The sequence below is a fragment of the Apodemus sylvaticus genome, chromosome 7 (genome assembly GCF_947179515.1).
Source record: "Apodemus sylvaticus chromosome 7, mApoSyl1.1, whole genome shotgun sequence".
NCBI lineage: Eukaryota > Metazoa > Chordata > Mammalia > Rodentia > Muridae > Apodemus > Apodemus sylvaticus.
Window position 1 is genome coordinate 40,204,917 of NC_067478.1, and position 13,524 is coordinate 40,218,440.

The 13,524-nt window shown below is 35.9% G+C and overlaps 1 protein-coding gene across 4 annotated transcripts in view; it reads left to right on the plus strand.

Annotated features, from left to right (window-relative positions):
* The window catches only part of Syncrip (synaptotagmin binding cytoplasmic RNA interacting protein), a 33,681-nt gene that overhangs the window by 12,346 nt on the left and 7,811 nt on the right, over nt 1-13,524 (plus strand). For all 4 annotated transcript variants that reach the window (XM_052187684.1, XM_052187685.1, XM_052187682.1 and 1 more), the window contains 4 exons: nt 6,952-7,087; nt 8,231-8,436; nt 9,133-9,282; nt 9,753-9,874. In XM_052187684.1, coding sequence (XP_052043644.1) covers nt 6,952-7,087; nt 8,231-8,436; nt 9,133-9,282; nt 9,753-9,874 — 614 coding nt within the window. The remainder of the gene's footprint in view (nt 1-6,951; nt 7,088-8,230; nt 8,437-9,132; nt 9,283-9,752; nt 9,875-13,524) is intronic.

Below are 13,524 nucleotides of genomic sequence, written 5' to 3' on the forward strand. Positions count from 1 at the left end.
AGAATAATATACATCTATAAATGTATGTACATATGTTTGAAAAAATCAGATGCTATATTTTGATTATATTCTTCTCCCTAAACTCTTCTCAGATCCATTTATCCTCTATCCTTTGTTGATAGAGGTCCCATTTGTGACTGAGATCTCAATTGACTCTTTACACTTTGTGGAGTTGTGAGTTTCTGTCTTAACCACTGTCCATTGCACAAAGAAAGTTTTCTGTTGAGTTCTGAGAGCTGCACTAATACTTGAGTGTAGAGAAATATATTTAGGGTACAGTTTATCTGCATGTGTAAAGAACCTGAATGAGTAATGAGTAATCTGTGAGACCTTAAAGATTACTAGCATAGCTTTAGAGTGATACTAGGTTTCTTTATCTGGCTTTCTACCGGAAACCAGGCAAAACAGTTTATGTAGATAGTACATAAGGCAGGAGGAACAGAAGTTGATGTTTATCATTGTCTATCTAACAGCTTTGGATAGGTAGCCTAGTTGTTGAATTATTCTAGAATAAGAATTTTTTTCTTTTTACTGAATAGGTGGGTATGTGTGTAGCACATGTCATACATAGAGGATTTTTTTTTTTGCTTCATAGAGGATTTTTTTGCCTGTCCCACAATGTAGTCCTATCTGGCTTGGAACTGCCAATCTCTGTCCCCACTTTGTGAATTATTTCAATCAAAACAGTGCCACTGTGTAGATTCTGGGTGAATAAACTAACTAGTCTCAGAATTTTTTTTATACCAGAATTTTTTTTTAAAGATTTATAAGTTATAAGTACACTGTGGCTGTCTTAGACATGCCAGAAGAGGGTGTCAGATCTCATTACAGATTGTTGTGAGCCACCATGTGGTTGCTGGGATTTGAACTCAGTATCTCTGGAAGAGTATTCAGTGCTCTTAACCATCTCTCCAGAGCCATCTCTCCAGCCCCTATACCAGACTTTTAATATGTGAATAGCTTGGAATAATTATAGATGTGGTACAATGTTTAGTTGTAGGGCTTAGAAGTAGATACATGGGTGATGATGTTTTCACTCTTATATCTCTATGAGATACTTGGGAGTACAATATTTTGGATTGTCAAAAAACCAGGAAATAGGCTTGGCAGTGTAACTCAGGAGATAGAGTACTTGCCTTAAATTCATAAAGGCTTTCTTTTGATGATACATAAATACGTTGTGCGATACACACCTGTAATAGCACTGGAAAGGAGGTAGGAGGAACAGAAGTTAGCTTTATCTTTGTCTAACAGTTTTAAATATGTGAGACAAAAGACAACATAGATTCCGGGCAGTGGTGGCACATGCCTTTAATCCCAGAACTTGGGAGGCAGAGCAGGAGGATTTCTGAGTTTGAGGCCAGCCTGGTCTACAGAGTGAGTTCCAAGACAGCCAGGGCTATACAGAGAAACCCTGTCTTGAAAAACAAAAAACATACAAATAAACAACAACAACAACAACAAAAAACAAGAAAAGAAAAAAGAAAAAAAAACAGCAAAAATAGAGCCAAAACCCAGGGGTTGGAGATATTGCTTAGCTGTTATAAGCACATACTATGTTAATACCCATATAGTGGTTCTCCACCATCTGTAACTCCAGTTCAAGGATGTCCAAGACCCTTTTCTCACTTCTGGTATTACCAGTCACATAAACACTTGTGCATATAAAGTAAATGCACCCTTATCCCTATAACAATAGAAGCAAAACTTAGAAACCAAAATTAGGCAAGTGGATGGGTAAATGTGTATATTACGCGGGTGAGTGACATGGAGCCAGTGGATGGTGGCAGCAGGGTCTATGACAGTACTCTAGAGTGAAAATATCCTGGTGAAAAATTACTCTAATATTTGTGTTAACACTGATAGATGAGATATCTCCTTGCATATTGACAATGGATTTTATTATTTAGTATTGACTTTTTGGTGTTTGAGGGTTTTACCTCAGCCTCCTTTTATAGACACTCAAACCACATACCTTACCGTTGTGTTATGTGTCTGGTGGTCAAGGATCTTGACGTGTGTTTTTGAGGCTAATTTATGTTAAAGAATTCTGCAAACATAAACATGAATACATAAAGTACGTGGATGTGTGTATACTGCCATCATTTGTATAGAACCATTTTAATAAATGGCAGCTGGTAAAATCCATGAAACATCTTACCAGCAATTTAGAAAGTAGTTGAGAAATTATTAAGTTGTATGCAGTTTTCATTATTAAATTTTAGCATGCATAGCTCAGTACTTTGTTCTTACTGCCTCCTGTTTTCCTCCCTTGCTAGTCTACTTTCTTTCTATAAATAGTTCCCTTTCTACCTTCATGTCACACGTATTTATAAGTCATATAGTCAATATATGAGAACAAATATTAGCATGACGATTTATACTACAGATTGTAAATTGTTGACTTTAGAGAGTTTATGTGGACAGGAGAGGTTATCTATAACTGAAGTGCAAGCAGATGCGGCGAAAGATAAAGGAGAAGGGGTAAAAGAGTAGTTCACTTGGGGTTAGGGTTGGTAGATGAGGCTTGAAGGAAATATACCTAGTTGCAACAGCTTAAATAAGTAGAAGATAAAGCTTCAGAGTGACAGAAGGTGGATGCTTATAAAACTCAAAGCTCTTGCATATTATTAGAGTTTTGAGCCTTGGAGTGGGTAGCATGATATAAATCGTTGAATAATGGAAAATGTTTGAGTGAAAAGAACTTAAGGCCAAATAAGGGATTACAACAATAGAAAGAAGTCACGGGCTTTGAAGAAAAAGACTGCAGTTTGGATGAGAAAATCAGGGTCTGAAATATTTCGATACACTAGGAAAGATGTATAGATAAATCCTTGTGTAACTAATGCAAGTGATGTGTTTCAGCTGTCAAGTAAGCCTTAAGCTTAGCTGCTAAGGTAACAGACTATAGTAAAGATTTATATGTCTGTGGCTGTATTAGTAGTTTCTTCAATCTCAGTTTGTATGTACCAGTATTATATTGTAGATCACACTTGGAAGTGATACTTGAGAGTGTTGACTTCTTGGAGGTAGGTAGTTCTTCTTGCCATTATTGGGGAAGAATGATTAGTCAAACATGAAAAAAATGAACCACCACTGCCTGGCGGATCTTCTTTCTTAATTATTGATACTTCTAAGGACAAGAATTTTATATACATAGTATCTATAAACGCTAAAATAGAATTATCAGCTGCACATGGTAGAACATACATTTAACCCCGTCTCTTGGGAGGCAGAGGCAGACAGATCTTTGTGAGTTCAAGGCCAGTATGATCTACCTAGTGAGTTCCAGGCCAGCTAGGAAGGCGCCACCATCACCTGGCAGGAGATAGTTTTTTGTTTCAGCACAGAGAGAAAACTTTCTAATTAAATGTTTTTAAAATGAATAGGCTTGTATGTGGTGGCTTTGCTGAGAAGAGTAAGACTGAATAACCACTTGGATCACAATTTAAATACAAGATTGTTAAATTTGTGTGTGTTTTGTCTTATGTATGTAAGAGACAATGTGCAGGTGGTCATTGAGAGACTGTTTTGTTCTATGTGTATGAGAGAGTGCTCTTAGATTGTGTGGTGAGTGCCTACATGCATATGCTGTGGCACATATCATGTGCCACAGTGCTTACAGAGCATCTGGTAAAAGCACACCTTTAGGTAGGTGTTGGTCAATTTGAGATTAGGGCATCTTTGTTGTTTGTAGTTACGTATGCCAGGTTAGCTGTCCAGTGATTTTTTTTTTTCCCTCAGCAATAGTCCTATCTCAGCCTCCTATCTATGTAGATGTGTTGGTATTACAGTGCTTCCATGTTGGCTTTACATGGGTTTGGGTATGGGAACTCTGGGCCTTATTTTGTGTTAGCAAGTACTTTTCCATCCTGAGCCATTTCCCCACATTGATTAATGATCAGAATTTTATTTTTGGACACATTGCTAGCAATTGCTGTATTTTTAAAACTTTGTTGAGATTCCATTTTGCTAAATATGAACATTGCTCATCCTTCATACCATCATGATGTACTGATAAACTATAATTGCCTGAAAGTGCCAGTGTCTCAAGTTAGAGCCTGTCATTTTAACTTAGAACTCATAAAATCAGGTTATTTGTTCTGTTCCTATTGACTCAAGGTTTGCCACAACTTAAGGCATGTGATTTCAGCTCTGTCTCCTTGTCTCCTCTCCTGACCTTTGTAGTCTGTATAGCCCATGCTGGTATCCTGCCTCAGCCTTCCAAAGGCTAGAATTACAGGTGTCTATCACTGCCCTCAGCTTTTTGTTAAGTTAAATATGGGTGAAAAAGGAAGTTTTATTTAATAAATTATACAACAAATCGTATTGTTCACAGAAATTTGCATTCTTCAAATCTTTTGTTTTTATCCTGTGTTGATGCAGGCGTAATATGATAGTTTAGAAGGAAGCATGTAGTTTTTGGTAGATAATAGAAATATTTGTTACTTAGAAGTGTCATTATAATTTTGGTGGCTGAAGGAAGTATTGGCTACTTTACAGAAAGGTGGCTTCCCTTAAAATTTTATTTTTTTCCCTTAGAAAATGGGTTTCTCGACATAGCCTTGGCTGTCCTGAAACTAACTCTAGACCAGGTTGTCCTCCAATGGAGAGATCTATGTATTCTGCCTGTGGAATGCCTGAATTGGTGTCCAGCCCTTAAGAGTTTCTACTGGCTATTGATTTGAAACATTTGTCTTGCCTTTCCTAGGTCTCTTCTAAGGATTTTGATTGAAATTAGTTTTTTTTTTTTCTCTTTGTTTTGCTTTTGATACAGGGTCTCGTTATGTTTCCCTGGCTGGTCCAGAGCTCACTATACCCAGAACAGATGAATAAAATTAAAAGTAGTGAATACCACTAAGGCTGTTTATTTGATGAAAGATTATGTGACTATTTGGGAGGGAGCTACATGCTGAAGTACAGTATAGGTTATATTAGCTATTTGGAAAATAAGACAATTAGTCTATAATTTATAATCCCCTGCAATACTTGATTCAAGCAATAATTTGGTCTATAAGAACTTTTTGGTTTAAAGGAGAAGATTGAAAGACTGTACTATATGAGGAACTAAAGTATATGGTAAGCCTTATTATAACTGATAAATTCAGGAGTACTGTGTTAGAATAGTAGGATGTTTGCCAGCATCTATGACATTCTTCATTCATTGTATAGCAGGAGCAATATTCTTGCCTCTTAATTGTCATCCCTTTCAGGTTGAGACAATTATGTCATATATGTCCTGGGGGGCTAGAGTTACTTCTGTTGAGAATGATTGGAGAGGTCAACATGAAAGGATGGTTTTGTTGACTATCATAGGACTTGGGGATCACAGACTGTGTGAGCTAAGTTTGTTGGAGGACCATGGCTGGTGGAGTTTGAGGGGAAAAGATTTAGAGGTTCAAAAATTAGGTGTCTGAGAAACTCTGTATATAAGATTCAGAGAAAGGAAAACTAGCTTGGAGTTTTAGGATGTATTTGTATCTCTGGGTATAATAAACATAGACTTTAATTTCAACACTAGGTTTTATGTGAAATGGGTGTTTTGCCTGCTATGTATGTGAACCATGTGTGTCTGCCATGTATATTAGCTGTTACCTGCAGACCGGAATGAGGGCACTGGAGCCCCTGGATCTGGAGCCATTGTAGGAGTGTTGGACCTGAGTCCTCTGGAAGAGGAACAGGCTCTCTTAACTGCTGAGACTTTTTTCAGTAGGCAAAAACTGAAGCTTTAAATCTTATGTTTGGTATGAATATGAAGATTTAGATGTAAACCTGTAATTAGTTTTATCATGAAGGTAGGAATCTGTTCTGAACTATAGATAAAATATATGAACTTTTGATTATTTAGGGATGAACAAGGTGATAAGGCAGAGTCAACAACCTTGAATTATTTATAAATTGTAATACCTGACAGTACTTGTCTTGAAAGAATAGAACTGGTATTTGTTCTCGTCCCTCCCTCCCTCTACCAGACAAGCTTTCATTTGGTAGAATGAATTCAGATGCAACTGCTGTTGCTTCCTGGGTGCTGGGAGCTAAGGTGTACACCATGATGCCTATTGACCCTTTCTTTATATGTAAAGCCATTATGATCTTGAGCTCAAGTGTGTATGAGATTGGTTAATTAGTAATTATTTCTGCCATTATCATTTATTAGCATAAAATTTGAGTAAGTTTATTTTTTTCATTTTTTTGTTTCTTTGTACTTATTTATTTTTTACTTACTCAACTTATATCCTGTTCACTGCCCCCTTCCCGGTCACCGACTCCCACAATCTTTCCTCACTCTGCCATTTCTCTGATTGGTTAGGGGCCCATTGGATATCTCCCCACCCTCTCTTTGAGGCTAGGCGTATCCTTTTCCACCAAGACCAGACAAGGCAGCCCAGCTAGAAGAACATATCCTATAAACAGGGAACAGCTTTTGGGATAGCCCCTGCTTCAGTTGTTTGAGACTCACATGAAGACTCACATGAAGACATATAGTATGTCTGCTATATTGGAATTTAAGGCTTTTAATGCAGTTCCTATAATGCACTTAACCTGGAAACTTTCAAGTTTGTACGTAGTAAGCTTGATGGTTATTGATAAGAATGTATTTTGCCCTACTCTTCCATATCATCATTCTATAGGATACAGCTATTTGAACATTACATTTACTTTTTATTGTAGATTTTTTTCCAAGACAGGGTTTCTCTGTGGAGCCCTGGCTGTCCTGGAACTCACTCTGTAGACCAGGCTGGCCTTGAACTCAGAAATTTGTGCCTGCCTCTGCCTCCAAGTGCTGGGATTAAAGGTGTGCGCCTCCACTGCCCGCCTTAAAAGCTGAAAAAAACTTTAACAACACTTTGTATCATGTATTCATTTGGGAAAAAAAAAGTTTTGTTGGAATATGATTGAGAATCTTTACAGTTAATAGTATTAAAAAGTGCTATACTTTATCTCTTTCAGTATAATAATCATGAAATTCGTTCCGGGAAGCACATTGGTGTCTGCATCTCAGTTGCCAACAATAGGCTTTTTGTGGGCTCTATTCCTAAGAGTAAAACCAAGGAACAGATTCTTGAAGAATTTAGCAAAGTGACAGGTAAGTTGGATTTAACTGGCAAAAGGTACAATTTTTTTTTTTTTTTTGTGCCAGGTATTGTCCTAAACACCTGAGAAAAAACCCTGATTTTCACCTCAGCTTTATGAATTAACCTTGCTATTGAGAGAAGCAAACACTGGCTTGGCAGTAAAGAGCACTGGTTACTCTTTCAGAGGACTAGAGTTGGATTTTCAGGACCAACTTGATGGCTCTTACACTTATCTTTTGGCTTTTGCAGGCATCAGGCACAGACATATTCAAGTAAAACATCTATATACACAAAAGAAGAAAAGTGCACATAGAGGTTTAGGGGAATAATTTCATGCCATTTAAGCTAATTTAGGACTACAGGGTTAGGGTTAGGTATCTAGCATTGACAAAACCTTAGGTTTGATTACTGTTACTGCATAAAACCAGATATGGTGTTCCAGGCACACCTGTCATTCAAGTACATGGGAAAAGGAGGCAAGGTAATTGGAAATTCAAGGTTGCATTCTGCTGTACAGTGAATTGAGGCCACACTTTTCTGGATGTTCCAAAATTTTAGAAGACAAATTCAGACTTAGGAATATGGCTAGAATTTGAATCTAATCTGCAAAATTGTTGCATGTTTCTTGTATGTATTTCTGTTCTTTATATGTTGTTAATTCTTAGATATTAAGGAGGAATGAGTGCTATATAAGCATAGATATGTTAATATAGTATAATTTTTTTTAATTGTTTGTCTGCATACAGTGTTCAGAAAGTTATTCTGCTAAGTTTCTAGAAACAGAAAAGTGATTGGTAGTAGCGATTTTATCTTACTGGTTTCCTTTGGAGTAATGCAATTGATAGTTGAAAGTAGAAGTCATTTAAATAAATTTTAGACCTGGCAAAATTGTTGGGGTCTTCATTTTTGAAAGTATGTTTTCGTTTTGTAGTTCAGGTTGGTTTCAAACATATGACCGATTTTAACGTCCTAAGTATTGAGATTATAGGCAATGCATGTCTTTGATTCTTTTTCAAAATAATTATCCTTTGTCAAAGTATCTAGTTTAGAAAATAAGATTATTTCTCATTTTTATTTAAATAGTATCTTTCCTAAATAAGGCTTTTGCTGTTACATGTTTTTCCTATTTTTCTGGAATGTTTGCTTAATTTTAGAGGGTCTCACAGATGTCATTTTATATCACCAACCTGATGACAAGAAAAAAAACAGAGGCTTTTGCTTTCTTGAATATGAAGATCACAAAACAGCTGCCCAGGCAAGGCGTAGGCTAATGAGTGGTAAAGTCAAAGTCTGGGGAAATGTTGGAACTGTTGAATGGGCTGATCCTATTGAAGATCCTGATCCTGAAGTTATGGCAAAGGTAATTTTATGATAAAATACTTTTTTTTTGTGAGTTAGTAGGAGGAGCATGAGATAAAACATACCAAAAAATTATATGCCTTGTTTTTAAGTGATGTTTTTTGATATAGTAAATGTGTAGTTTACTGAGCCACTAGAGTTCTACACTAAGAAATATGTGTGTTGGAAAGTGAAAATTGAAATCTCTTCATAGAATTATGTTTAGTTTTGTAAGAAACTGTCTACTACAGAGGCAGTTGCATCATTTAAATGTCTGTTTTTCTCTAGTATCTCATTTGTATTACAGGGTTGTAATCCTAATATGTTTGTAGTTTTACTTAATTTTAGCTTACTTAGTAATGATAACTGAACATTTTCTTTCTTTTTTTGTTTGTGTCTTGTTTTTTAAAGATTTTATTTATTTTATATATAAGTACACTGTAATTGTGACACACCAGAAGGAGGGCACTAGATCTCATCTATATGGTTGTGGGCCACCATGTGGTTGCTGGGATTTGAACTCAGGACCTTCAGAAGAGCAGTCAGTGCTCTTATCCTCTGAGCCATCTCACCAGCCCTAACTGAGCACTTTTCAAAGTATAACTTAACACCTGTTTTACGTCTCAAGTTGGGTGGATGCATTTGGAAATTGAACTCTGGTAATACTTAGGAAATTTGATTTCTTTTTCTTTCTTTCTTTTTTTTTTTTAAATTTCAGGTAAAAGTGCTGTTTGTACGCAACCTTGCCAATACTGTAACAGAAGAAATTTTAGAAAAGTCGTTTAGTCAGTTTGGGAAGCTGGAACGAGTGAAGAAGCTAAAAGATTATGCTTTCATTCATTTTGATGAGAGAGATGGTGCTGTAAAGGTAAATAAGTGGTAGACATCCCGTAGGCATCTAAATTAGGACAATGTTTTTAATATTAAAGACTGTTTGCTTTAGAAATTGGAGGCAAAGTTCAGGTTATAAAACCTATTTAAGATGGGCATTGGTTGTGGTACATGCTTTTAATCCCAGGACTCCATGAGGCAGAGACAGGTGTATCTCTGTGAGTTCAAGGCCAGCCTAGTCTAAAAAGAAACAGTGAGTTCTAGGATGGCCAAGGATACACAAAGGAACCCAGTCTTGAAAAACAAAAAAATCCATTTAAGAAAATCTTTATTGGCTCACCATACTTTTAAAGTAAAAATAGTGAAAAGGAAAATCTTTAAATAAAGCCCTGTCTTTTATGTATTGACTGAGGCTTTCAGAGTTATTGGTAGATATATTTAAAATTTTACATTATAATTATTTTGAAAGGCCTTCTTTCACATTGATCATTATCTTACTTTTTAAAGGCTATGGAAGAAATGAATGGTAAAGACTTGGAGGGAGAAAGTATTGAAATTGTTTTTGCTAAGCCACCAGATCAGAAGAGGAAAGAAAGAAAAGCTCAGAGGCAAGCAGCAAAGAATCAAATGTGAGTAAACTGTAATTTTGGTATATTACTGAAACATCAAATTTATGAACTACCTACGTTTTAAAAACAATTTGAATTGAGAACTTTGGATAATATAGAAACGCCACAGGTTTAAATAAATGTTTAGTAAGGCCTTGCTACTGACCATATTTCAGACAATTCCAAGTAGCTTGATTAAAGGCAAGTAAGTATTGTTACTGTATAATACTTTATCTCTTTCTATTTTTTAAAGGTGTGGGCCCTCACACCGTTTTTTTTTTTTTTTTTTAAATATTTATTTTTATATGCATACACTAGCTGTCTTCAAACACACCAGAAGAGGGCATTAAATCCAATGCTGATGGTTGTGAACCACCTTGTGGCTGCTGGGAATTGAACTCAGGACATTTGGAAGAGTAGTCAGTGCTATTAACTGCGAAGTCATATCTCTAGTCCCATAATATTCTCTTGAAAGTACCATGTATATTTGTGGTCTATTACCTAATATCTTGTTACAAGGATGTAGGGAACCCCTCACCCTTAACTTTTTTTTTTTTTTTTTTTTTTGAGACTGGGTTTCACTGTGTTACACTAGCTGACCTAGAATTTACTTTATAGACCAGGGTGGCCTTGAACTCACAGAGATCTACCTGCTTACCTACTAGGAGCTGGGATTAAAGGTATATACCGCCATGCCTACTTGAGATTTCTTGGAGAGTAGAATAGTTAAATCATATAGATTTAGGTTAAATCAATAGATTTTACCTCTGAATCAAAGAAAGATTATAGAGATTCATTTACAAATACTTCATTACTCAAATATTGCATATTATAATAATAGATATAAGTATAGATTTGCTGCAATTTTAGAGGGCCAGAGTTGAGTTCTTAACATCCATATCTGGTACCTCATAGTCTTCTGTTACAACTCTAGCTCATTCTGATGCCTATTTGGCATCTAGGTACTTGTATGCAGAGATTGGTGCATACGTACACAATTATTTTTTTAATAAAAAAGTCTTAAAAATAGATTTGTGTTGCAGACACTTGTAGAGGACATAAAAGAAGGTATGTGTGTTTTAACAAAATGAGGGCCAATAAGATTGCTCAGTGGGTAAGGGAACTTGCTGTTAATCCTGTTGACTAGATTTTCATTGTTTTGAAACCATGTAAAGAAAAAGCTCACTCATTCTTAAAAACTGTCCTCATTCCTCCATATACATAAACACGACAAAAATCTATTTTCTTAAAAGAAGAAAGAAATGTAGATGTTAGTGAGAAGGCTCTGTGTTGACCATCAAGCCTGGAGATTTACAGGTTTTTTTGTTTTTTTTGTTTTGTTTTTTGTTTGTTTGTTTTTTGATACTGAGTTTAACTCTGTAGACCTTCAGGCTGGCCTTGAACTCAGAAATCCACATGCCTCTACCTCCCAAGAGCTGGGATTAAAGGCATGTGCTACCACTGCCTAGCAAGGAGCTTTCTTTTTCTTTTTTCTTTCTATTTTTTTTTTTTAAGATTTATTTATTATATGTAAGTATATTGTAGCTGTCTTCAGATACACCAGAAGAGGGCATCCAATCTCATTACAAATATTCACCATGTGGTTGTTGGGATTCTAATTCAGAGCTCTTACTGGCTGGGCCATCTCTCCAGCTCACAAGGAACTTTCATAGTAGAACATAAACTAGTCAGCACACTAGGACATCGACCTCCAGTATATACACACATATTTTTGCAAGAGTATGGGAAACTTTGAGTCTAGAGTAGAAGGTAACACTTTACAAATTATTAGGGGGAAAGAAAGGTAATTGTTGTTTAGTATAAAATCAATAGTGTATCTAAGGATGGCTTTTTGTGGGTTGCAAAAGAAAGGAAGATCCCTGCTATGTATATCTGTTATCCCTTTATAAAGAAGTGACCACATTCTAGTTTATAGTTAAGTATCCAGTTAGATGATGGTATATATGTTCTGGATCTTATTCTCTTCATGGTTGTTTTGGGATCAAACTGAATTTTTAAGATATCTTACATAAAAGTTTTCTCATTGTGATCCATATTTGTTTAACATATTTAACATATTTGTTTGTGCTTTGGTTGGAATATAAAAGTTTGTTTTGAGTTTTAATACTCAAACCTTATTGTCTATGCAATGATAGTTTTCATTTTTCTTTTAGAAGACACAGATAGATTATTAAAATGGCATCAGAATATAAGAAATTATATTTTCTTCAGGATTAGAGAAGTTAAATTTGTGACTTGATAAAAGCAATAACTTCTGTTTTTAAATCCGCCAAACATCTCAGAGTTATTAAGAGATAACACTCTTGAGGCACAGACATTAAAATGCCTAAGATCTACAGTAATTAGTGTAGAGATGGCATTGAAGTACAGCAGTATTCCTGGCTTCATAGTTTTGGCACCTGAACACTTAAGACCATGGCTTCTCTTTCTATTATTGATGGTTTGGATTTGTAAGTGTGTTTCCATTGTAAGACATTTAACAACCTCTTTTCCATTTTCTAGATAGTGGTAGTTCCCAGTTTTGTTCCTAGACATTGTTTTGTACCCAATGGTGGGAGTAGGAACAGAATTATTATCAATGGTGAGAATCATTGCATAGATTAGCATCTGACATTTGTTCCTTTGGTCAGAAAAAAGATAATTTACTAGTGATTATGATAGAATAAAAACCGTACTCTATAAAGGCAGGTGGTGGTGGTGAACACCTTTAGTTTTAGTACTCCATATGCTGAGTCAGGAAAATGTAGTCTGAAAACCTATTGTACTAGAATAGCAGTTTCTTTCTCTCATTCTCTCTCTCTCTTTTTTTTTTTTGTTTTGCTTTTTGGATTTGTTTATTATTATTATTGGTTTTTTTGGATTTTGGATTTTTTAAGACAGTATTTCTCTATATACCCCTGGCTATCCTGGAACTAACTCTGTAGACTAGGCTGGCCTTGAACTCAGAAATCCGCCTGCCTCTGCTTCCCAAAGTGCTGGGATTACGAGGATGCCCCACCACCGCTTGGCTTAAAATGGCATTTTCTATGTGTCCATTGCTGGCCTAGGGAAAGCTGTGCCTTTATGAATGGAGTGTAAAAAGGGGAATCATTTGAGAGCTGGTGAGATGAACTAGCAAGTAAGGTGCTTGCTGACAAGTTTGACAACCCAAGTTCTATCCTTGAACTCCACATGGCAGAAGGAGCGAAACAGGAAGAACCATGTTGTTTTTTTTTTAACTTCCTTGTCGCATGCTTGTGCCTTTTCCCAAAATAAATAAAAAGGTAAAATTACTTTTCAAGAAAAAGATTATTTTATTATGTATTTTTTAGTATTATGGCACTCACATCAATAATATGTGTCTAGGTTTTTGTTTTAATTTTTAGTTTTATTTTTGAGATAGGGTTTTCTTTGTGTTGCCCTGGCTGTGCTAGAACTTGCTCTGTAGACCAGTCTGGCCAGGAACTCAAATCAGCTTCTGCCTCCCATGTTCTGGGATAAAGGTGGGCACCACCATTGCCCAGTGTGTCTTAAGTAACAATACTATTAAGAAATACTCCTGTTAGAATATTAGACCACTAAAGAGTTTTAGCATGTGTTTCTTTTTTAAAGGATTTTACTTTTTGTTATATCTGAGCGCATGCGCTCTATATGCATTCAAGGGTGCATGG